Below are 25,393 nucleotides of genomic sequence, written 5' to 3'. Positions count from 1 at the left end.
TAGTAAGAAACACTTGGTAGAGATCCATTGTATCAAGAAACAGATCTTGGTCATAGTGTAGATATACCTGACTTTTTTAAAAATAGATTTTATTTACTTATTTGAGAGAGAGAGTGGGGGAAGAGGCAGATGCCCCACTGAGCAGGGAGCCTAATGTGGGGTTCAGTCCCAGAACCCTGAGATCATGACCCAAGCCAAAGGCAGACGATTAACCAACTGAGCCATCCAGCTGCCCCTATGGCTGACATTTTTTTAAAGACGTTTTTTGGAGAGGGCAGGGCAGAGGAAAGTAGTTGGTACCTTAAGGTAACGTTAGGGACCATGATGAAAATCTATTCACTATTTCAAGGAAATTACCAAATGATCATCTCTAGTTAAGACACTAGAGTGACAGCCTTTACAGGTTATGAAATTTTCATGACAAATATTGCATATGCAAGTGTCCACTAACAGTAACTTTGTAGAGCAAGGCAGATGCCAGCTAGCAAAAAAGTGGTGCCCAAAGACAGTGTTAATTCTGGAGTCCTGGAAACCAGGAAATGCTCATCTATCACGTGGCCATCACACTCTGGTAGAAATGTCTGCCGAAAGCAGTGCAGCCAGCCGCCCCAGCATTTACACATGGAACATCTCTTGGGCAGCCAAGTGTCATGGGGCACAGACTCACAGTTCTCTTCTAGAGAATCGTGCTCACAGTTGCAACCATAAAAGGACAGGGCGGGGGGGCAGGCACAGAAGGATCCCAGCATGCAGGTTCTCCCATTCAGGCAGCAAGTTTTGTTTAACTCCTTACCAGCAACTAATTCCAATTCAAATGCTTTGGAAATGGCCATAATCAAAATCACCCTGCAACAGAAGCACTCCATCTTTCTGAGGTCCATAGCTTCTAACAAGTCAGGGGAAAAAAATGTCACCATGGCTTTCATTCATGGACATTGCTAAAATACCCAAAGGAAAACATGAATTTCATGAAATGAAAAATGGGAATTTAGCAAAAAGAGTATCTCAGAGAAGGATGTTTTCCCCAGAAGGTCTTAGGAGGAGCAGGATGTCCTGAGAGATTGGGGGCTCATTACTGAGTTGGGTCCTCAGGAATGCTTTGACCTTAGCCAGGGAGCCAGCCCAGCCAGTGGCCTAGGAGAGGCCAATTAAATGTCTTAATTGAAATTAAAGCATTAGTTCATTTCTACATCTTTGTTGCATTGTATGACTTTAATATCCTGAACTTTATTTTTATTTTAAAGATTTTATTTATTTATTCATGAGAGACAGAGAGAGAGGCAGAGACACAGGCAGAGGGAGAAGCAGGCTCCATGCAGGGAGCCTGACGTGGGACTCGATCAGGGATCTCCAGGATCACACCCTGGGCTGCAGGCGGCGCTAAACCACCGTGCCACCGGGGCTACCCTATCCTGAACTTAAAAAAAAAAAAAAAATCTCCATTGAGACACACACACACACACAGATCAGGTTAGGAATTTGCACCCATGGCCTCCAACTCAGGAACCAAGGTTACTTGACGAGCTAATTTTGAGATTTTCTTCATACTCTCATTTAAAGTTGAAAAGATTAGGAAATTTGGAAACAACAAATTTCATGAATATGTCAAGGCAGCATTGAGCCAAAATGCAAAATCAACCAACTGATTGTGAGGGAAGATTAAGAGGGGAAGAGGAGGGAAGGGAAGAGGAAAAAGGAATATAGAAGAGGAAGGGCAGACAGGGCTTGAGATGGATGAATCTGACTCTTGAGTAGATGGAGGAAGTGACTCAAATCAAAGGCTAAATAAAAACAGTGAGAGAAGTCAGTCCCTTTGACTGGGGCTGACTTATGTGGTCCACAAATACAGGATGGTCTACTAAGGCACACATGTATCTACTGAGTATCAATAGCTGTTTTCCCACTTTCCTACGTGAACCAGGTCAAAAAGTGAATATGGGAGAAACAAGTCAACCATTTAAGACAACCTTCAACACTTAAATCAAGAGTGGTATTTGTTTATACTTGTTGAAATTTCTTTCTTATTTGCTCCTTCGAGTCAAACCAGCACATTTCCAACAGTTGTTAATCCAATTCAATTGATAACAGCAACTATTGGGCACAGACTTCATTTCCTAATCCCTCATGGCACATTTTATGATCAAGCAACTCAGCTCACTTGACACTTGAAATAAAATCAGTAAATGAGTATCTTTCAGACCCAGAGAGCTGGCTGCAATTTAATGCAACTCATCAAATACTATTGGATTGGATTCTCAGTATTCTCCTCAGGAATTTATTCTTTGTGCCACAGATTCTGGGGGCCTGGCAATTCAGATGCTTTTGACCATTGCACTGAGGCTGTCCACAAGTACTCCCTGCCACAGTTACATGCTCACACTGAACAAAACAAAACAAACAAAACAGTCTCTACTCATTTGTAAAGAAAAGAAAGTGCTTTATTTTGTTTTGTTTTGTTTTTTTCTAAACTCACTGACTATCTAAATTCCACTAACCCTGAAAAAATTGTATTAACTACCCTGAGACCAGGGTCCACTATTATCTCCTGGTATAACAGCGCTTTATGTTTAGTCAATGTCAGTTCTCTGAAACTGTGTCCTAACAGAAAAGTCCAGGAAGTGATGTTTAACCCAGGAAAGCCTGATGGAAATGTCCATCCAAACTTTGCATATGCTATGTTATCAGAAAACAAAATTGGTGCAATTGAGAACATCACATAGATTGAGATCTGCCTTATTCTGGAGCCAGACAATGGGTCATTAATTGAAAACAGCATTCTTACTTCATCTAGCATAGTAAATAGCACCTGGATTAGAAATCTTTTTTCTGGGCAGCCCTGGTGGTTCAGCGGTTTAGTGCCACCTTCAGCCCCGGGCCTGATCCTGGAGACCTGGGATCGAGTCCCATGTTGGGCTCCCTGCATGGAGCCTGCTTCTCCCTCTGCCTGTCTCTGCCTCTCTCTCTGTCATGAATAAATAAATAAAATATTTAAAAAAAAGAAATCTTTTTCTGGCTCTATTGGTTAAGTGTATGTATACTGATTGTGGTAGCAACAGCAGGTGTAGCCTACCATTTCTGTAAGACATATAACTTATAACATATGACTTTTCTTATTCCTCAGTCCCTGGTGTTTCAAGGGAGAATTTTAGTGAGTAATACTGACTAAGAAATGTATGTATTAAGGTCCTGGAAGCCGCCTATCCTAGAGTGTGAAGCTCTGCCTTCACCTCATTACAGAGAGGGGTACCACTGTCTTTACAACATCAACCTTACACAGAAAATATAAACTCTGACACAGAAACAAGAGCCACTATTCTCCCAACCTCCCAAAATATCAGCTCTTGTTCCATTATGAAATGGATCTCATTACCTGAGGAAAAGTAAGTGATGCTATCAGAAATCCATGTGCATCAATAACTGCATTAAAAAAACAAGGCTAATTGATTAGAAATTAGGAAACAACTGATGAATCAAATTGTCAGAAAATGAGCAATAAATAATTTATCCTCTCGTTAATTGAATTAACACACTACCAATTAATGGTAAACACTTATTTCCTCTTGTAAGCTTGGATGATCAATTATAGATTTATCTCATTCAGGTCACCACTACCATAAACAAGTCATGTAATGACTCATTGGTTGTGGAGAGAAATTGCACCATTGGCAACAGCATCTCCAAATGTGAAAAATGCCATAAATGGCCAATCCAAGTTACTCATTACGAGCTTCAGCACAAGGACACAAATAATTTAACATTAAATAATAAATTCTATAATAAGTTAAAGTTCTACTATACATGAGCAAAGAATTATTAGATCTTCACTTCTCCATTGTATTTTTGCCTCTAGATTGCTAAACAAACTCACCATACTGATTTTAAGACTGCCAAAAAGTAACAAATCTTCCTTTTTTTTTTTTTTTAATTTTTATTTATTTATGATAGTCACAGAGAGAGAGAGAGGCAGAGACACAGGCAGAGGGAGAAGCAGGCTCCATGCAGGGAGCCCGATGTGGGACTCGATCCCGGGTCTCCAGGATCACGCCCTGGGCCAAAGGCAGGCGCCAAACCGCTGCGCCACCCAGGGATCCCCCACAAATCTTCCTTTAATTCTAGTCTCTTATCATACTATCATAACAAGCAAAGACACATTTGTTACTATACTTCTGGAACCGCTGACAACATTTACATCTTCTACTTCTAACTTCATTCAAGTGACATTTTAATAGCTGCAATGGAGTTTCTACTTTTGCCATTCCATGGAAATAGTTATCAGTATCTTGGTTGGCGTACCCTTTGGTTGGCCTTATCTTAGACTTTAGTCTTCTGAACTTCTCTACGGGTCCTATGACACTTCTTTATTTTTCCTCTTATATTTTTCCTTCTTTTCAACCCCTTTATTTTTTTTTAAAATGTATTTCTTTATTTGAGAAAGAGAGAGCATGAGCCAGAGGCGGTGCGGGCAGAGGGAGAGAGAAAGAATCCCAAATAGACTCCCCACTGAGCACGGAGCCCAATTTGGGACTCCACTCAGAGCTCCACAAAGACTCGATCCTACAACCCATGAGATCATGACCTGAGTTGAAACCAGAAGCCCGGTACTTAACTGACTGAGCCACTTGGTCACTCCTTTGCCCCTTTAAACATGATCCCTAATGGCTGTCCTTTAAGGTGTTAAGTACATAAATATAATGTGACATCAGTTTTTGAATAGAACAATATTTTCTCTCTCCCTTTAATATTTTAATCTAAGTAGGCTTGTTATTACTCCCATTTCTTACTAAGAAAGAAATTACGGGGCATTTTAACTCAATATCACTTTTCCTCCCTTAGAGCTTTTCACTTTCAATTGATTCGGAGCAAACCATGGAATTAATTTAAAATATTACAAATGGGAACACTTCTAAGCAGACAGGAAGTAGGTTCACACCTTTCAACTAGGAAGAACTTGTTTCAACATGCAGTTTCCTACATTTATAGTTTCTATTGAATATTCAGACATAATATAAAGCCAAATATATATATATATTGAACCATATGAAATTGCCAATATTCAATTATGTTTTGCATGTAAAAATGGCATTTTCATACAGGTCGATCAAATGTGTTCATTTTAATTATGGAAATAAAGATCTCAACAAAAGAAAACTTAAGAAGTATAAATCCAGATCCCAGAGTTTCTAAATCTTTACAATAATATGGAAATTTCTAGATTTGTTCACATCAGCAGCATGTCCATAACAAAATTAGCATCTGGACACTTTTGTCCTCTACATAGGTGTAATTGTACTGGTGAATTTCATTGAAATGTGCCAGTAATAACAAAGCAAATAACTCAGTGCTTCATAAAATAATCTTGAATAAAGTACCACAGACTGTTTTGTCCTACCTAAGTGTACCATAAGTTAGAAATACAGGAGCATTATTCAACTGATTATGAGGGAAGATTAAGGGAAAGTGACCCTTAATTACAAGATTAAGGGAAGGTCACTTGGTGACCTTCCTCCAAAACTAAGCTGTGTATTGTTCAGGTTAATTCTTAACACTTACATGAAGCATCAATATCATTCAATCCACATATTTAAAAAGTCTATGCCTCATTAAGTGATAACGATGCTTGCACATGTCCATATCATGATTTTGAACAAGATTCAAATAAAATGGAACTTTGTGGAGCAGAATCTCACAATATTTATGACTGTAATTTTTTGTCAAACATATCATGTAATAAGAGGATTGTGAATATTTTGTCTTACACTATGATTACATAAATATAGGAGATTTAAGCAGCCCGGGTGGCTCAGGGGTTTAGCGCCGCCTTTGGGCCAGGGTGTAATTCTGAAGACCCAGGATGGAGTCCTGTGTGGGGTTCCCAGCATGGAGCCTGCTTCTTCCTGCCTGTGTCTCTGCCTCTCTCTCTCTCTCTCTCTCTCTCTGTGCCTCTCATGAATAAATAAATTAATTAATTAAAAAAATATTATTGATATATAACATTGGGTAAGTTTAAGGTGTACACTTGGTTTAATGCACATATATTTTGCAAGATGATTATCACCATAGCATTAACTATCACCTCTACTACAACCCATAATTTCTATTTTGCTTTTGTGGTGAGAACATTTAATATCTACTCTCGTAGCAACTTTCAGGTATATTATAGAGTATTACTAATTATAATCACAATGCTGTGCATTAGATCCCCAGAACTTGTTCCAATCTTATAACTTATTTGTGTACTTTGACCAATGTTTCCCTATTTCCCCCAACCACCAGCCATTGGTAACCATTGCTCCATTTTCTAGGAGTTTGGATATTTTTAGATTTCACATGTGAAACATATCACACAGCATTTATCATTCTTTATCCTACTTATTTCACTTGGCATTAATGCCCACAAGGTCCATCTGTGTTATTGCAAATGGCAGGATTTCCTTCTTGGAAATATTCATGTCGAATATTCCATTGTATAAAAATAGCATGTCTACTTTATCCATTCATCCATTGATGGATATTTTCCACATTTTTGCTATTCTGAATAATGCTACAGTGAGCATGGGAATGCAGATATCTCTTCAAGATCATGTTTTTACTTCCTTTTGGATATATACCCAGAATTGGGATTGCTGGTCATATAATAGTCCTATTTATAATGTTTTAGAACCTCCATCTTGTTTTCTACAGTAGCTACTCCAATTCACAGTACCACCAACAGATTACCAGGGTTCCATTTCCTCCACATCCTCCTCAAAACTTACTATATTTTGTCTTTTGGTTGATAGCCATTCTAACAGTTGTGAGGTGATATCCTATTGAGGTTTTGATTTGCATTTCCCTGGTGATTAGCAATGTTGAACACTTTTTCATGTACTGTTGGACACATGTATATCTTCTATGGAAAAATGTCTGTTCAATCCCTCTTTTGCTATTGAGTTTATGAGGTCTTTACATTTTTTCTATATTAACCTCTTATCAGATCTATAGTTTGTAAATATTTTTTCCCATTCCATACTTTGCCTTTAAATTTTATTTATTTATTTATTTATTTATTTATTTATTTATTTATTTATTTAGCTTTGTAGAAGTTCTTTAGTTTGAGGTAATCCCACTTGTTTATTTTTGTTTTTGTTGCTTGTGCTTTGTGGGTCATATCCAAAAAAACATTGCTAAGTTCAACACCAAGAACTTTTCCCCCCTTTTCTGTGTGGTGTGTTATGGTTTCAGGTGTATGCTTAAATCTTTAATCCTTTCTAAGCTAGTTTTTGTGAGGTACAGGGGCCAATGTCATTCCTCTGCATGTGGTTATCCAGGTTATTTATTTTTTTATTTATTATTTTTAAAATATTTTATTTATTGATTCATGAGAGACAGAGAGAGAGAGAGGCAGAGATACAGGCAGAGAGAGAAGCAGGCTCCATGTAAGGAGCCCGACACAGGACTCGATCCCGGGTCTCCAGGATCACACCTGGGCTGAAGGCGGCGCTAAACCGCTGAGCCACTCAGGCTGCCTATCCAGGTTTTTTAAACACCATTTATTAGAGACCAGCCTTTCCCATTGAGTACTGTTGGCTTCTTGTTCCGACAATAGTTGACTGTGAGATTATTCCTGAGCTCTCAATTGTGTTCTATGGCCTATGTGTCTATTTTTAGTGCAACGCTATACTATTTTGATTAGATAGTTTTGTAGCATAGTTTGAAATCAGGAAGTGTGAGTTCTCCAGCTTTGCTCTTTCTCAAGATTGCTTTGGCTACTCAGGATCATTTGTGATTCCATACAAATTTTAGGATTGTTTTATTTCTGTGAAAAATGTCATTGGAGTTTTTGTAGGGATTGTATTGAATACACAGATGGCTTTGGGTAGTATGGACATCTTAACATTATTAATTATAATTCCTACAGATGGCTTTGGGTAGTATGGACATCTTAACATTATTAATTATAATTCCTTCATCTCCTTGGTTAAATTTATTCCTGTATTGTTTTCTTTTTGATGTTAAGTGTGGATATTTTATTTCCTTTTCCGACATTTCATTGTTAGTGTACAGAAATGTAACTGAATTCTGTATGTTGATTTTCCATCCTGAAACTTTTCTGAATTCTTGATTTGTTCCAACAAGTTTTTTTGTGGAATCTTTAGGATTTTCTATGTATAAGATAGTATCAATTACAAACAAAGACAATTTTGCTTCTTCCTTTCTGATTTCGATGCCTTTTATCTCTTTTTCTTGCTTGATTCCTCTGGCTAGGACTCCCAGTAGTATGCTGAGTGAGCGGTGAGAATGGGCACCCTTATCTTGGTCCTGATCTTAAAGGAAAAGCTCTTGACCTTTCATCATTGGCTATAATGTTAGTGGTGGGCTTGTCATATATGGCCTTAATCATGTTGATATATGTTCCTTCTATACATAATTTGTTGAGCATTTTTATCGTGGAAGGATGTTTTGTTAATGCTTTTCTGCATCTATTGAGGTGATTTTTATCTTTCCTTCTATTAATGTTGTGTATCACATTTATTGGTTTGCATATATTGAACCATTTTTGCATCCCAGGGATAAATCTGACTTGATCATTGTGTATAAATAATCTTTTTTTCGAATGTGCTGTTGGTTTGCTAATATTGTGTTAATATTTTGTTGAGAATTTCTATCTATATTCATCAGATGCAGCTTTTTGGTAATGTTACCTGGCTTTAGCATGAGGATAATGGGGCCTCATAGAATGAGTTTAGGAATGTTGTCTCTCCAATTTTTTGGAAAAGTTTGAGAAGGATTAGCATTACTTCTTTAAATCTTTGGCAGACTTCACCAATGAAACCATCTAGGTGTAGTTTTTCTTTGTTGGGTGGTTATTTTTATTATTGATTCAATTTCCTTCTTGTTATTGTCTGCTCAGATATTCTATTTCTTTGTGTCTCAGTCTTGGCAGGTTATAGGGTTCTAGGAAATTATCCATCTCTTCTAGGTCATCCAATTTGTTGGGATATAATTGTTCATAGTAGTTTCTCATTATCCTTTGTATTTCTTTAGTGTCAGCTGTAATGTCTCCTTTTTCATTTATTATTTTGAGTCTTCTCATTTTCTTAGTTTAGCTGAAGATTTGTCAGTTTTTGCTATTTGTAAATCAGCTTTTAGTTTTGTTGATACAGTCAATTGTTTTTCTGACCACTATTTCATTTATTTCTGCTCTGATCTTTCCGCTAACTTTGGGCTATGTTTGTTCTTTTTCTAGTTCCAAGAAGTGTACATTTAGATTGCTTATTTGAGATCTTTTTTCTTAATGTATATGTTTATCACTACAAACTTCCCTCTTTTGCAGAATAGAATAATTTTGGTATGCTGTGTTACCATTTTGTTTCAAGATATTTTTTTGAATTTCTCCTTTGACCTCTTTTTTGACAGATTGGTTGTTCAGGGTGTGTTAATTTTCACAAATTTGTGAATTTTCCAGTATTCTTATTGATTTCATATCATTGTGGTCAGAATATATGTTGTATGCTTTCAATCTTCTTAAATTTGTTAAGATTTGTTTTGTGACCAATCATGTGATCTATTCCAGAGAATGTTCCACATGTGCTGGAGAATAATGTATATTGTGCTGCTCTTGAATAGAATGAATGTTCTATATGTGTCTGTTGGTGAATTTGGTTTAAAATATGGTTCCAGTCAAATGTTTCCTTTCCATCTGGAGTTTGGCCAGTGTTGAAATTGGGTAATTGAAATCCCCTACTATTATTGTATTATCTATTTTTCCCTTCAGATCACTTACTATACACTTAATATATTTAGGTGGTCTGATTTAGGGTGCATATATACTTATGAGTATTCTATCTTCTTACTGAATTGACCCCTTTATCATTATTCAATAGACTTTTCTGTCTCTTGGTACTGTTTTTTTTTTGTGGTTTTTTGTTTTGTTTTGTTTTGCTTAGCCTATTTTGTCTAAGTATAGCTACCCTGCTCTCTTTTGGTTTCTATTTGTATGGAATATCTTCTTCCATCTTTTCACTTTGAGCCTATGTATATCCTTAAAACTGAAGTAAGTTTCTGGTAGGCAACATATAGTTGGGTCTTGTTTTTTAATCCATCTAGCCACTCTGTGTCTTTTAATTGAAGAATTCAATGCATTTTCATTTAGAGTGTTGATAGGTAAGGACTTATTACTAATGTCACCTTATTTTTTTCTGGCTATGTATTTCTCTTGATCCCTTTTTCCACTCTTGCTGCCTTCCTTTGTGAAATGATGATTTTCTGTGGTGGCTTGTTTTGATTCCATTCTTTCCTCTTTTGTCAATGTACTGTAGATTTTTGCTTTGTGGTTATTATGAGGCTTACATCAAGTATCTTATATCTGTATATTTTACGCTGATAAGAACTTCAATCACATACAAAATCTCTATGCTTTTACTCCCTTCCCATTTTTGATGATGCACTTTACTTTTTGTGTTCATTAATGAATTATTATAGCTATAGTTATTTTTAATATTTGTCATTTAAGTCTTATACTAGAATTAAGTGGTTAACATTCTATAATAGTATATACTATTAGAGTTTTCTGAATTTGACTACTTACCTTTTCCAGTGTGTCATATATTTTCATGTTACTAATTAGCATCCTCTCATTTCAATTTGAAAAACTCCTATAGTATTTTTCATAAGGCAGGTCTAGTGGTGATTAATTCCCTCAGCTTTCTTTTCCCCCTCAGCTTTTGTCTGGGAAAATTCTTTACCTCTCCTTCATTTCTGAAGGACAGCTTTGCCACAAAGTATTCCTGTTGGGAAGGGAGGGGGAGGAGGTTGTGGTTTTTGGTTTTCTTTTCCTTTCTTTTCTTTCAGCATTTCTGCTAGATCTCTCTCTCTTCTGGCCTGTAAGGTTTCTGCTGAGAAATCTGCTAATAGCTTTATGGGAGTTAATTTGAAAGTTAAAAGCCCCCCCCCTTTTTTTTCTTGCTGCTTTTAAGTTTTCCTGTTTTTGATTTTTAAGGGTTTTTGTATATCTTGAAGAGAATCTCTTTAAAGTTAATTTTGCTTGGTGACTTAGGAGATTCATAAATTTGGATTTCCAAAATTTCCCCTAGGTTTGGGTTCTCAGCCATTATTTCTTTATGTTTTTTTAAAGATTTATTTAGTTATTCATTCAGAGAGAGCGAAGAGAGAGGCAGAGACACAGGCAGAGGGAGAAGCAGGCTCCATGCAGGAAGCCCGATGTGGGACTCGATCCTGGGTCTCCAGGATCACACCCCGGGCTGCAGGCGGCGCTAAACCGCTGGGCCACCCGGGCTGCCCCATTATTTCTTTAAATAAGCTTTCTACCCCCCTTTTCTTGTCTGTCTGGAATTCCAATCATTCACAAATTGATTCTTTAGATGGCATTCCATAGAACACCTAGGCTTTCTTCACGCTTTCATTCTTTTTCATTCTCCTCTGACTGGGTAATTTTTCAAAGTCCCTGTCTTCTATCTCACAGATTCTTTCTTCTGACTGATCTATTGTTGATGCTATTTCATTTTCCTTTTTATTTCATCTATTGTATTCTTCATCTCTAGAATTTCATTATGATTTTTGTTATCATTTTGTTCACATTTTTTCCTGATATTGTCAAATTGTCTTTGTGTTTTCTTATAGCTCATAGTTTTCTTAAAACAGCTATTTTGAATTCTTTACTGGGTAAATCATAGGTCTCCATGTCTTTGGGTTCAGTTACTGAAATACTGTGATCCTTTGGTGAGGTTATGTTACTTTTTTTCATGTGCCTTGAAGTTTTTTATTGCTGACTTTTCAAGGAACAGTCAACTCCTCCATACTAACTGCCTTTGGGAGAGTGATAGATACTATCAGCCCTCCTAGATTCTGAGGCTATCTCAGACCATCTATGGGTACATCTGTTCCACACTCCTTGCTCCTTCTTGTGGCAACATTATTAGCTTGTATGCCTTCTTTGGATCCTGCAATGCACCAGGCAGAGTGCTATCAGCCTCTCTCACTTTCCCAAAGGTGGCACTAAAGTTTGTTTGATCTCTCTTTGGCTTGCAGATTTGAGCCAGCTTTCTCCATGTGTTCACTATCACATTTCTCACCACTGCCATTTCTCACCATATGCACAGCACGACAGCGAGAGTGGCGGGGGTGTGACTGAGGCATGCGGAGTGGGGTTCCCCATGGGCCAGTTGGGGGAACCATGGGTGAGAAATTCCTAACAGCTTGTATGTTTCTTCCAAGAGTCTGCAATGCAGTTAGTAGGATTCACGTTCCTTTAATGCCCTCCAAGAGTCCTATCTGTCGCTCTTTCAGTCTTTTCCTGTCTCCCAGTCATGTACCTTGTGATTCAGTACTCTAGTTGGGTAGAGAAAGGAAAACTGTTGGCAGTGTCCTGCACAGCTGGGGAAGCCAAGTGCTCACTCACACATTCTCCTTTTCACCTGTGGGACAAACAATGGGCTGAGGTCTCTCTTGGCCTTAAGCTGTGCTGCCTTGGAGGAAGAGTGATGCAGGTAAAGTCAAGCTGTTTCTCATACCCACTTCAAATCCAGATTTGTATTTGTCTTGCTCCAGTGGTGTGCTGAAACTCCTCTAGAAATCTGGACTTCCACAAAGGCTCTTTTGTCCAAGGGGAATTGTCTAAGGTAGTACATTTTAGGGGCTACTGGACCTTGGCTGAGAAGAACTGGATCCAGTCCATTAACTAGTACTTGGTCCCTAGCTGGGGCCAAGATCTGTCTACCTATCACACCCAGGCAAGACTCCTCCCAGGTTCTTTGGCATATAAAGGTGGATCCTGCACAGTTCCCTCAAAGGCACTTTTGTCTTGGGTGAATGCTACATTTTTATTTTTGAAAGTGGAAAGAGACAAAAATGAGGGGCATCTTTTGCTACCATGATGCTATTGTCAGAATCTTTTCATTTAAAATGTACCTGTTCTCTCAAGGGTAACTTTGATTCCTACAATCATTAAATACATGCTTAAGCTTAGGTTTCAGTATTGAATGGGTGGCTTTTTAAACATTTAAATTCTATTTCTCTTGACTAGTAAGTCCTTGATATGGCTTCTGTTTCACAAGAACCAGCAACTAAATCATCCTTCTATGTTTGTCCTAAAATGGTCGCTTCCATCAAAAGACTGGAATGTGATCTCAAGACAAGGCCAACTGTAGCCTGACCCTCTGTAGGGGTAGGAGATGCTCAAAGGACATTTAGTTAAGTAGGTTAAAGGAGTCAGCTAGATAATGCTGACAACCAAGAACATGGAATAATACAGAAGGCTCCTGGCACAGTAGTTCTAAATGCAACCATATATGTATCACCCCCTCCCCCGTGGTAGAGCACATTAACAGTACCTAAAAATGGAGATTGCGAGGTAGATAAGACAAGACTGTCAACTAGTAGCATGGCCTTAGCACACTGGAAAGGGAGAAGCACACTGGAAAGGGAGAAGCATAAGAGTACAAAAGGATCCCAATCTTTGAAGATGCATTGTGAAGGAAACATTTTTGGATGAAGAAATAAACTAGGGATTCCAAGTGGGCATGAGTTGAAAACTGGGTATCAAGAATAAGACACAAAAGATCAGAACCCAAACAGAATTAAATATAATGCAATAATTCAGGATTGGATTATAGCTCCTTAAATTTTCAGGCCTGCCCATTCTTGTGTAGGATTTACACATGGTGGTAAGGATAAAAATGGCTCTATCTTAGTGGAGAGGACAGGGCTGAGACCAACACAGGAGTTGATAAGAGAGAGCAATGTAAATTTCACTGGCTTGACAAGGGAGCCTGCCGAACCCTTGTTCAAACACCAGTAGTTTTAATAGAAAATACTGAATCTCTATGTTTAAACAAAGCTTTTGTCCTCCTCTACCAAACTCTCAAAGAAAAATGACAAGCCTAGAATTAGCATTCAACACTGAAACATGTTTCTTGTAGCATGTTATGAGCCTCTAGCTGAAGAAGCACAAGAAGTCTGATCAAACATAGACCATACAACCATGACATTTCTGAGAGGTAAGGAGATCAAGATTCTATTCTGGGCTAAAAAACAACCTAGTATCTTTCTTTTCTTCTAAGTCTTCTTCTAAGTCTATGAAGTAATCTTTATGTTTTCAATATGAAAAGTCAATGGACAGTACATTTTTAGCAGGAAAAAAACCTGCAACATTATTCAAATGGGTAAACACAAATTCTGCTTTTAAAAGGCCAATACATACACAAAATAATTTAAAGTAAAATATAAAATAAACAAAAACAACATTCTTATTTGGAAAAGCACTGTATATGTTGCAGACTAACAGGAAAGATTTTATATCAAATATTGCAAATCTCACCTAAATCCTGATAGTTTTAATTTTTAAAAATTGTTAGTCATTAAATGAACTATCTTTCTTCTAAAAGAATACTCCCAATATTTTACATTTCAGAAATTTTAATAGTTTTATTTGGCAAAGAGAAGCCTAAGAATTTTTTAAAAAACATTTCGAGAGGGAACATCCTTTTACCATAAAATAAATTTGTGTGATTTGGGAGGACAAATTTCAAATGTATATTTTTTGATATATGTGCCAATTTTACAATTAATACAAAAAAGATAAAGTTAGTTGAAATATTTTAAAAATGTAAAAACCAGTCCAGGCAACGTAACTATACAATCTTGCTGTAAAAGTACTTATATCAAATTCTGCCCAAAATATGTATGCAATATAGTAAATTTTAGTTCTTCAAGTCATTCTTCACTGCCGGCTGGCTTTGCCATTTTCTGCTGTCTCCATTCTGAAAAACAGAAGAAAAAATGAGCTGGTAAAGTAAAATGTTCAGTAACTACTCATATTTTTTCTCCAACTTTCACACGAAATTAAAGTTTATATATTCATAGGACAAAAGAACATCAGTCCTCTAGAAAAGGACTATAATTAGGGTCCCTCTGGTTATCCTGCCTCCCTTGTTTCGCAGATGAATGAAAATTGAAGCTCAGAGAAATAAACTAATCTTGCCAAGGTTTCATTTCAAAGGTCACTTTTTCTATGATAACTCGTCAAGCTTAAAGCAAAGGGAAAAAAACCCCTACCATTTTGCCAAAAATTTATTTCCTTTTCTGCTAAATAAACTCATTTACCAATACATTTTCAAGAGGTCTTCCAAAAAGGATATTACAATAATCAGAACTGAGACTTATTCAATTAAAATCAACACTCCTAATACTGTATTACTTGATAGAAAGGTATTTCTCCCCTATTTTTTTCTCCTCTATTTTTTTTGTAAGATTCAGTATTGTACATTAAGTGTTCCCCGATATTTCCGTCTATGATGTCTACTGAGCAATGAAATGCTCTAAGGAGTAAATACTTTCAGGGTTCTAATCAATATAATCAAGTCTTTTATAAGTACCAAGAATCAAAGAAGTTAATTTTTTCTCTTTATAGGTAACATGTATCAACTTATCATATTAAAATAAAAATCGCTGAACACAACAGCAGTGATTACTACTTTAATTTTTAATAAAGCAATTAGCAAAACCAGCTTCTACAATATGTAATACAGACCCATTTTCCTCTTTAAGATGTTGATATAATTCAGCTCTGTTATTAACAGAGTTCAAACGTCCAGCAAACTCCTGATGTTTTCTGGAATTGGCAGTATTGATTCTATTACTCCATAGGGATAATAAAGACACTGGCCCTGTTACATGTAAAAGAAGAGGAAAAGGGCAGAATAATTCATTACTTCAAGATTTACAAATTTAAAAAACTTACCTTTAATTCCATTGTTCATTTTATACAATTAAAGCAATATAATCCTTCCTTTATTCTAAATGTTTAGGGGTCACCAATACCCCAAGACTACTAGTCTGGTGATTTGCTGGAAGGATTCAAGTAATTAAACATAAAGTTATAGTCTGAACTAAAAATCACTGCTGCAACAGGGTAAGGATACACAGCCAGATCAGTAACAGCAAAAGATACACTAAGCAAAGGACAGAAGAATCCACTTGCAGGCTTTCTATGCTCTCTCCCTACAGTAGGGGTTTACACCAAGGGCACAGTCCCTCCAGCAGCAAAAATGTAGCCATGTGGGCACAAAATTTTTTCAGGGAAAGCCCGTGTAAGATTCAGAATCCTGGGTTTGTTTGTTTTTAAAATGTTTTATTTATTTATTCATGAGAGACACACAGAGAGAGGCAGAGACATAGGCAGAGGGAGAAGCAGGCTCCAGGCAGGGAGCCCGATGTGGGACTTGATTCTAGGACTCCAGGATCACGCCCTGGGCCAAAGGCAGGCACCAAACTGCGGGGCCACCCAGGGATCCCCAGAATCCTGGGTTTTTATTAAGAGCTGGACACAAGGGCGTTCTCCACCAAACTACAATTACCAAAAGTCCAGACTCTCAGGTGGAAAGCAAGTGTTCAGTTCAGATGTAAGACCAAATAACATCATCATTTAGGGAATGTTTTAAAAGCCAATTTCCCAGATGCTAACCAAAGGCCAAATTTGTAACAAATTTCTCTTTCCTGTATAATATGAGAAAAAGGCAAAGCACTAGCACAGCCAAAACAATTTTGAAAAGTAGAATAAAGAAAACCCACTACCTGATTTTAAGACTCTGCTAATAGTGATCATAAAAGTATCATATTGGCAAAAGGAAAGATACATGGACCAATGGAACAGAAAACCCAGAAATAAACTCTCACATATAAAATCAACTGGTATCTGATAAACATACAAAGGCAACTCAATGAAGAAAAAGTAGTCTTTTCACAAATGCTGCTGGAACAATTAGGACATTACATAAAAAAAAAAAAAAAAAAAAGAACATTGACTCATATCTTACACCATATGGAAAAAATAAAAAAAAAACAAACTCAAAATGGATCATGGCCTAAATGTAAAATCTAAAAGTACAGAACTCCTTAAAGAATATGTAGGAACAAACTCATGTGACTTTGGGCAAAGATTTCTTATAGATAACACCAACAGCATAACCATAAAAATTTTTTTTTACATACTGGACATCATCAAAATTGAAAACTGCTCTACAAAAGTCACTGTTAGGAGAAAGACAAACCAGACTGGAAGAAAATACTGCCGAATCACATACTCAACAAAGCATTTGTATTCAGAAAAAATAAAGAATTCTCAAAATCCAACAAAAAACCCTCAGCCCAATTAAATATAACCACAACACCTGAATGATCCCTTTATTATTAAATAAATATGTACGGATGGAACAAAAGGAATTGGAACGAGGCTCACCACCATCAGTCATGAGGGAAATAGGAATTCGAACCACAATGAAATACTACTATATAACCTAATAGAAGAGAAAAAAAAAATCCAACAACTGCTCTCAAGAATGCAGAACAACCAGAACTCTCATTAATTGCTGCTGGGAATGCACAATGATACAGCCAGTTTGGAAAAATGAGTTGGTAGATTCTAATATAGCTAGTTATTTCAATGGGATAAAAAACCCATTGACAAACACACAATGCAGATGAATCTCAAATGCATTATGCTATGTTAAATAGGCCAACCTCAAAAGGCAGCATACTTTGTGCCTTTTTCAGAATGACATATTAATGAAATTATAAAGTATGCTGCCTTGAGAAAACATCAATGGTTATGAGGGGCTGGGGGTAAGGGGAGTGTAGGATGATTACAAAGGCGCAGTCCTGGGCAGCCTGGGTAGCTCAGTGGTTTAGCGCTGCCTTCAGCCCAGGGCATAATCCCAGAGACCTGGGACCAAGTCCCACGTCGGGCTCCCTGCATGGAGCCTGCTTTTCCCCCTCTGCCTGTGTCTCTACCTCTCTGTTTCTCATGAATAAATAAATAGAATCTTTTTTTAAAAACAAAACAAAACAAAACCCAAAGGTGCAGTACTAGAGAATCTTTTGAGTGATGGAACTGTTTTTTTATACCCTGATTGTGATGTGGGTTGTCCTGCAACTGTATACACTGCCTAAACTCACAGAATTGCACACCAAAAAAGAGGTTAAATGATTGCATGTACATTTTCCAAAACTATATTAACAAGTCTTTTCTTTTTTTTTTCCTTTTCTTTTCTTTTCTTTTTTTTTTTCTTATTATAAAACTAATACAGGTTCATTAGATAAAATCTAGAAAACAACATATAAAAGAGGAAATAAAATCATCCATAATACCACTGCTCTAACAACTTTAAATATTCCAGTCATTCTTCAAGGCCAATCTATATCAAGAAAATTACATTTTGGTTTTTCGGTTATTGCATCATACAAAGAGAGCTGAAGAGATTTTCACCAAATCTAGAGGGCTTGTTTGGAATAGCCCATGTAGAGTATACATCAGGCACAAAATTCATTTTGGAGAGTCTTGGGAAGTCATTTTCCAAAACAAATGAAACTCAAGTATATAAAAAAAGGCCCATAAAATTCGCTGATCAGAAGAGATATGTGACTTAGGTTTTAAAACAGAATGGAAGAAAAAACAAATTTCAAGTACTAGCCTTGAAAGGAAAGTTACAAGGTTTGAAAACAGCAATTTGCAACCAAGTTGCTTCTCATTCCGGCCACTCTATACAGTGCCTCCTGCGTGAAGCATTAGCAATCTATTTAATTTAATTTAAAGTGACAAAGAAATAAAGTGAAAAGCGCGGTTTAAGTGTGTATACAAACTTCTTTTTAAAAATAAAATGGAGATCATGGTATAAATGGCTTTGTAGGCTGCTTTTTTTTCCCTTTACCTTCTATTTTCATTCATTTACTCATTCAACAAGTAATAGCTGAACTTTTACTATGGGCCAGGAAATTGAGTGGTAGTAATAGAACAGTAAATTTTAAAAAGCCCCAGCATTTTGGGCACCTGGCTGACTCAGTTCATAGAGCATGAGACTCTTGGTCTGGGGGCCGTGAGTTCAAGTCCCACACTGGGCATAGATCCTACTTAAAAAATAAAAAGCCCAATCTTTTAAAATGTTTCAAAGTAGTAGTAGAGGCAAGATGTCAAGCAATGTCAGTGCAGGACTCTTAAGTGCTACCCCTGTGTAATCCTGGGATGCAATCGAAGCACCTAACTTAATTATGAATGGAGGTTAGGGAAGTCTTTCCTGAAAAATGACTTGAGTTGAAATCTGAATGATACACATTAGCAAGAAGGAACAATAATCATTATTCTTGAGCTATACAAATTCCACCCTATGGACACTGTTACTTAGTTATTTTCTTACTAATAGTGTTTTGGTTGCTTGTAACTCTTTGCCACTAATAAATAATTTTTACAATTCTATTTTCCAAGGAACATCGAAGCATTGTTTAAATTAAACCTAAATTTGTCATCCTAATCAACTGGTATATTTTGGCCTGTAAGAAATAGAATAATTTATCAAGACATTTATTTATTTTCTAGGCACCCTGGCAAATGCCTGAAAGGCAAGTACAAGATTGCTCTTGAAGAGACATGTGACTTAGGACATGTGACTGATTTCAAAGAAATCAGTTAATGGAGAGTATTTACATGTATCACATTATATATACAGGAAGAGTATACAAAAAATAAACAAGACATATATATAGGCAAAAAATAAACAAGGCATTATATATACAGGAGAAGTATACAAAAAATAAGGCTTTCCCTAGGATGAGATGCCAAAGATCATATGTCCAGACCCCAGGTGTTCTTGCCTTAAGAGAGGCATAGTGGCAAAAAACAAGACAATCTTTTGTTACACCATTTGCCATTTATCCTAAAAAGACTAAATCTAATTTATCTTCAAGACAACTAAGTCTACAATTTCAGGAGCCCCCAAACCCAATTCATATCTCTGATACCCAGAATTCCTTCAAGAAGAAATTAAACATTTGAGTTGATAAATAAGAGATAAAATGAAATGAAAATATTGTGGCTTTTTCACAATGAAAACATTACTTATAATACCTTTACTGAAACTCACTCAGTGACACCACACTGTAGGCGGGTAATATTAGATATTTCCTTAAGTTCAGAAGGAGTTTAAGGAAAAGAGTTTGTCTTCAACAAACCTAGCATACTTAGTATAGAGTCAGAACATAAATGAATTCAAGTTTACATAATTAAAATTTCCTAAAATACAGACTTTACAGTAGAAGTACTTATTTTCCAACGGCTTCTTTAATGAAGGTATGACACTACCTTTCCTTTAATGCCAACAAATAGATTTTTCTGCCTGTATTTTCCAAGGCTGTAAAGAGAATCTCCCAAACAGCATCCAGGAATAGTTTAGTAGTTCTTCCTCATATATGCAACAATTATTAAATGACACTGCAGAAAACAAACTAAATTGGAAAACTTTTTACACACACAGTTACTACCATAGTTCTACTCTTTTTTTCTTTTTTTAAAAATTATTTTATTTATTCATGAGAGACTCAGAGAGAGAGAGAGAGAGAAGCAGAAAATATAGGCCAGAGAGAGAAGCAGGCTCCCCATAGGGAGCTCAATGCAGGACTCAATTCCAGGACCCCAGGATCACGACCTGAGCCAAAGGCAGACGCTCAACCACTGAACCACCCAGGTGCCCCTCTACCCTACCTTTTGATTTTTCTACTGGTGGAGTTTCATCCATGTCGACAAGGGGCTTTTTGTTTGGAGGTTCTGGGGAATCAGGCGAATCTTTTATAATTTCAGCTTCAGCCAATTCTTCTTTTCCACGTTCCAGGATTCCTTTTAATCTTTTAGAGGGACAAACAATAAAATTTAAAGTTTAAATTTTAAAAAATCTGACTGGTTCAATAATTAAACTAGACTTTGCAAATTACTTTTAAAAAAAGATAAGCTGTCAGAGGAAACCTAGAAACTAATCAAAAGATAAACCTCAACCTAAAATCAGGTAAGAGAACTTAATGAATTAAATACAAAGTTTCCCTTTTCCTTCATCATAATAATGTAATAATTCAGTAATATAGTTCTCTGTAAAATAAAACATGGGCAGAAAATTTAAGTTAAAATTAAAGATGACAGAAATGTCATCTTTGGAAGAAATGTTAAAATCCTATTTCAATTTACAAATAAGATTAAGAAATCTACTACCATTTGTGCTCTAGTTGATGTGCTGTGGGAATGTATTCACATTTCACAAATTAAGAACTAAACTCCATGCTCATTTTGAGTTTCATCGGAAAACAGAAACTTTCAGAATACTTAAAAGATCAGTGGTGTCTAAACAAGAATACTTCCCCCCGCCCCCTTTTTAAAGTGAGCTAATTCTGTTTCAGAAGTTCAGCAGCCCTAAGAAAGAAATGAATTTCTATGGTCAAAGAGAATAAAATGTTCTACTTATTTTTGGATGAAATGATATGATTTCTAGAATTAGTTCAAAATATTCCCATGTGGGTGGAGTGATGGTGGGAGTGGTGAGGTGAGTGGTTGTGGAATATATGAAATAAGATCTGCCATGAATTGTTAAAAATAAATGAGTAACTATTTGTTCTATTGTTGTATATGTTTGAAATTTTCCATAGTAAGTTCTGTTTTGTTTTTAAGGGACTTACTAATATTGCCATCATAGTATTTACCTGATTCTTTGCCTGATTTCTGGCAAGGAGATGTAAGACAAAACCAGCTGAAAAGTTATGATATTTTTATTTAGAAGCCTTTATTACTTTTAATGTTTTTTAAAATTTAACCTTGACATTACCATATAAATCACAAACTAAGGAAAAAGAGTATATTACTGAGGAAGGTTTTTTTTTTTTTTTGAAAGATAAGGCCTGGTAATTTTTTTTTTTTTAAGATTTTATTTATTCATGAGAGACAGAGAGAGAGAGAAAGAGAGAGAGAGAGGGAGGCAGAGACACAGGCAGAGGGAGAAGCAGGCTCCATGCAGGGAGCCTAATGTGGGACTCGATCCCGGGTCTCCAGGATCACACCCTGGGCCAAAGGCAGGCACCAAACCGCTGAGCCACCCAGGGATCCCCCTGAGGAAGGTTTTCAGAAGTAAAACTATGCTCTTCCTCTATTTTTCAAGGACATCCTGTGTCTATTTTTATAACAGCACCTTCCACACTTTGCTATACTCAATGACTTACATTTCTATCTCTACCATAAGACCGTATGTTCTTCCAGGGCAATAATCTTACACTAAATGCCTGACTGGGGGGAATCCCTGGGTGGCTCAGCAGTTTAGCGCCTGCCTTCCGCCCAGGGTGTGATCCTGGAGTCCAGGGTTCAAGTCTCACATCGGGCTCCCTGCATGGGGCCTGCTTCTCCCTCTGCCCTGTGTCACTGCCCCCCTCTCTCTCTGTCTCGTATGAATAAATTAAAAATCTTAAAAAAAAAAATAAATGCCTCATTGGCATTTAGTATTTATTGAACAAAGAAATAAAAACATGTCTGTGATATTCATAACACATAAAGTGAATAGATACCAAATATGGTATATTATGATTTTCAGAAGTTAAGAAAAAATTAAACACTACCTTTGCCCCAACAGTAAAAAAGAATTACAACTCTTTTTTTTTTTTTTTTTTTTTTTTTGCGAGAGTGTCTGCCCATAGGGGTAGGGTGGGAGGAGTAGAGGGAGAGGGAGGCTGGATGTGGAGCCTGACAAGGGGCTCCACCTCACAACCCTGAGACCATGACCTGACCTGAAACCAAGAGTCAGATGCTTAACCAAATGAGCCACCTACATGTCCCTACAACTCTTAACCCCATGACATTTTAAATTTTAAAAATGATAAAATCATAGTTAAAACAAAATAAACATATATTTTATGAATGGTTTGAATGTGCTATATGTAGCATGTGACATGCCAAAAGACACCATGATACTATATTATCAACAAGTCACCTCTCTGAATCTTGCCAAGATTTTTCCTGTTCATAATCTTTCACTGCTTTCTCTGATTTGTCCTCTTTGTCCTCCCTCTTTCTTCCTCGTTTCTTTCGTTCTTCTTCTTCTGGGGGTTTGCTCCTACATGCCATCAGACATTCCAAGACTCTCTGATGTTTCTCCGAGTTGTTGATATGAGCTCTGACAAGAGTTTCTAATTCATTCCACATGATACGGTATTGTTCATCTCTGAAGTAAAGATTTAAAATAAGGTTCTGAGAAATACTCTTTAAACAATATTGAAGCGGCACTTGCTACTGGTAAAATAAACTAAAAGGAATCATTAAACATGGACTTTTTCTTCTTTAGACAGTTCACGATGTGATTCTAAGTTATAAAATCCAATTCTGCTATTCTAGATTTTATACCATCTCACCTCAATCATATATGTGTGCGTGTGTGTGTGTATATATATATATATCCAACCATATAATTTACACATGGAATAATTTAGCTTTAAAAACAGTATATATCAAATAAATGGGCTATATCAAGAATGTAAGAAAAAAGAATTACCTTTTAGGGCCTTTTCCTCTTGTACCAACTGTGGAAATAGGTAGAGGATCATTTTTCCTTTCCATATCAACTAAGTTGTATATTGTTTTTTGACAGTTCAACACATCTTCTTCTGTCAAAGATTCTTTTACAATAACACTGGCTAATGGAACTACCTGTTGGAATTTTTTTAAGAAATAAAAAGAAAATCTGTCTTGAAAAACAAATATCAAAGCATCTAGGTAGAACGTCAACTGATTTTAAACATCACCATGGTGAGATAACCTATAACCATCATTTCAATTTTCTAATTCTTTAACTGTAGCAGACTCATATATTCCATTCTTTGCTCAAGAAATGGCATCTGTAAAGAACATATAACTAATCTAGAAAAAAGGCTGAAAACTATTTAATACTTACCGCTTGCATGTTAAAAATGGTGGTTTGTGAAATGATCATAGGCCAGTAACGGGTGTGTTTTTCTAACTGATCTTTTGCTCGTTCCAAAGGGATCTCAAGACTTCCATCGATTTTATATCTGGGGTCTAGAAAAGGAGTTAATCTGTTTTCCCTCATAAATTCACCAAAATCCTAATGATAACCAAATAAAATAAAATTAGAAACTATTTCCTAATGTCTCAGTGTGGATTACATGTAATAGTCTGTTCCCCTGATGTCTTCTGCCCTGTGACATGCAATAGTTTTTCCTCTGACAGCCCCCTTAGTAATCTTTTTCCCTTCTTCTGAACATGAAGCCTATCAGCCTTTATTATGGTAGAGATGAAGAAAGCCTCAAGTACAAAAGCATTTATAGTTTTCTACTTTTTAAAAGCCCAGAAACGCTCATTTTTCTTCACTTCTATAGTTTTACTCTTTTATATCATATACAGACAAAGGAAAAGGTTAAGCATAACATCAAAATGTTAACAGTGGTTATCTTTGGATGATGGAATTATAGGTAATTTATAGCCTTTGTTTTTAAAAGACATCTGTTATATTCCCTAAATCTTCTACAACAAATACTTATTAGTTTTCTTATTAAAAAAGATATAAAAATAATAAAGAAAAGCCTAATCAAAAATCATTACCTACAGCATACACTTTTGTGACTTACAAAGTATGTTCCTATACATTAATCACATTTAATTTTCACAACTCCCTCAAAGTAAATAACCATGAAATACCAAATATAAAAGAGGGGAGGGGGACTGAAAAATTAAAATCAGAATAGAATTTCCACCCCAAATAGACACAACTTCCTCGTATATACCGTTAAGTGACCAAAATTTAATGTTATTTCAAAGTAGCAGCAACCAAATACTGAAATGTTTTTATTTGCCATTAAGTTACTAGAAAATAAACTTCCAACTGAAATATCAGTCAAATCAATTTCCATCCTTTCTTATAATTCCAGGTATCAAGGCTATCTGTATACTTCTAGATATACACTGAATATAGAAGAAAGACTACACAGTGATAAGCAGCTCTTTTAAATGTTAAAGAAAGATCACCTAATTAAAATAATAAATCAGCAACTTCTCCAAACCCCATTTTGTCACAGATCTTAGCATGTTAATAGGCATTCAATAAGTACTTGCTGAATGGTGACAAGAGTCAAAACACAAAATTTATCAATATTAGAATCTTACTGTGATCCGGTAGTCTGTAACTCTGCCTCCACATCCTTCACTAATTGAAGGTGGATCTTCTAGAATGGATCGAGAACTGCTAAGGACATGCAAAAAAATCTCTCCTCCGTGGCTACTAAGCATATGACTAATGACTTTGGAACCTGACTTTCGTGGCTGTTCCAATAAAACAGAACGACCTGTCAAAAGCAAGATTACTCTATCAGTGATGAAGTTCAAATAGGCTCTAATTTTTTCCCTTAATATTTATCTCTAGATTTTTCATTTCATTAAACCTCACATTTTAAGCAACATTGCTAATTCAGTATATCTGCATTTCAAGTCCTAAAAGTCTAAATTCTAGCCTTAGCTTTCTCTCTTGGTCACTCCAAGCTTACATAATTACATAGTTTTCCAAAATAAGTATAGTAGTCTCTGGCTACTTTT

General features: G+C 36.3%; 2 protein-coding genes across 5 annotated transcripts in view; both read right to left on the bottom strand.

The window, feature by feature from the left end:
- Positions 1–446: 446 nt before the first annotated feature.
- Positions 447–881, bottom strand: LOC140617093 (protein Cripto-like). Its single transcript, XM_072797918.1, has one exon. The coding sequence runs from the start codon at positions 879–881 to the stop codon at positions 447–449; it is 435 nt and encodes a 144-aa protein (XP_072654019.1).
- A 13,513-nt stretch (positions 882–14,394) lies between these two features.
- Positions 14,395–25,393, bottom strand: part of INTS13 (integrator complex subunit 13) — a 29,250-nt gene continuing 18,251 nt past the window's right edge. For all 4 annotated transcript variants that reach the window (XM_072798575.1, XM_072798576.1, XM_072798578.1 and 1 more), the window contains 7 exons: positions 24,968–25,146; positions 23,739–23,909; positions 23,340–23,494; positions 22,782–23,012; positions 20,525–20,664; positions 15,527–15,662; positions 14,395–14,756 (listed from right to left, as the gene is read on the bottom strand). In XM_072798575.1, coding sequence (XP_072654676.1) covers positions 14,717–14,756; positions 15,527–15,662; positions 20,525–20,664; positions 22,782–23,012; positions 23,340–23,494; positions 23,739–23,909; positions 24,968–25,146 — 1,052 coding nt within the window. In that variant the 3' untranslated portion in view covers positions 14,395–14,716. The remainder of the gene's footprint in view (positions 14,757–15,526; positions 15,663–20,524; positions 20,665–22,781; positions 23,013–23,339; positions 23,495–23,738; positions 23,910–24,967; positions 25,147–25,393) is intronic.

The sequence above is a fragment of the Canis lupus genome, chromosome 25 (genome assembly GCF_048164855.1).
Source record: "Canis lupus baileyi chromosome 25, mCanLup2.hap1, whole genome shotgun sequence".
In the NCBI taxonomy this organism is placed as follows: Eukaryota; Metazoa; Chordata; class Mammalia; order Carnivora; family Canidae; genus Canis; species Canis lupus.
Note: the sequence above shows the minus strand (reverse complement) of the source record. Positions and strands in the feature narration are given on the sequence as shown.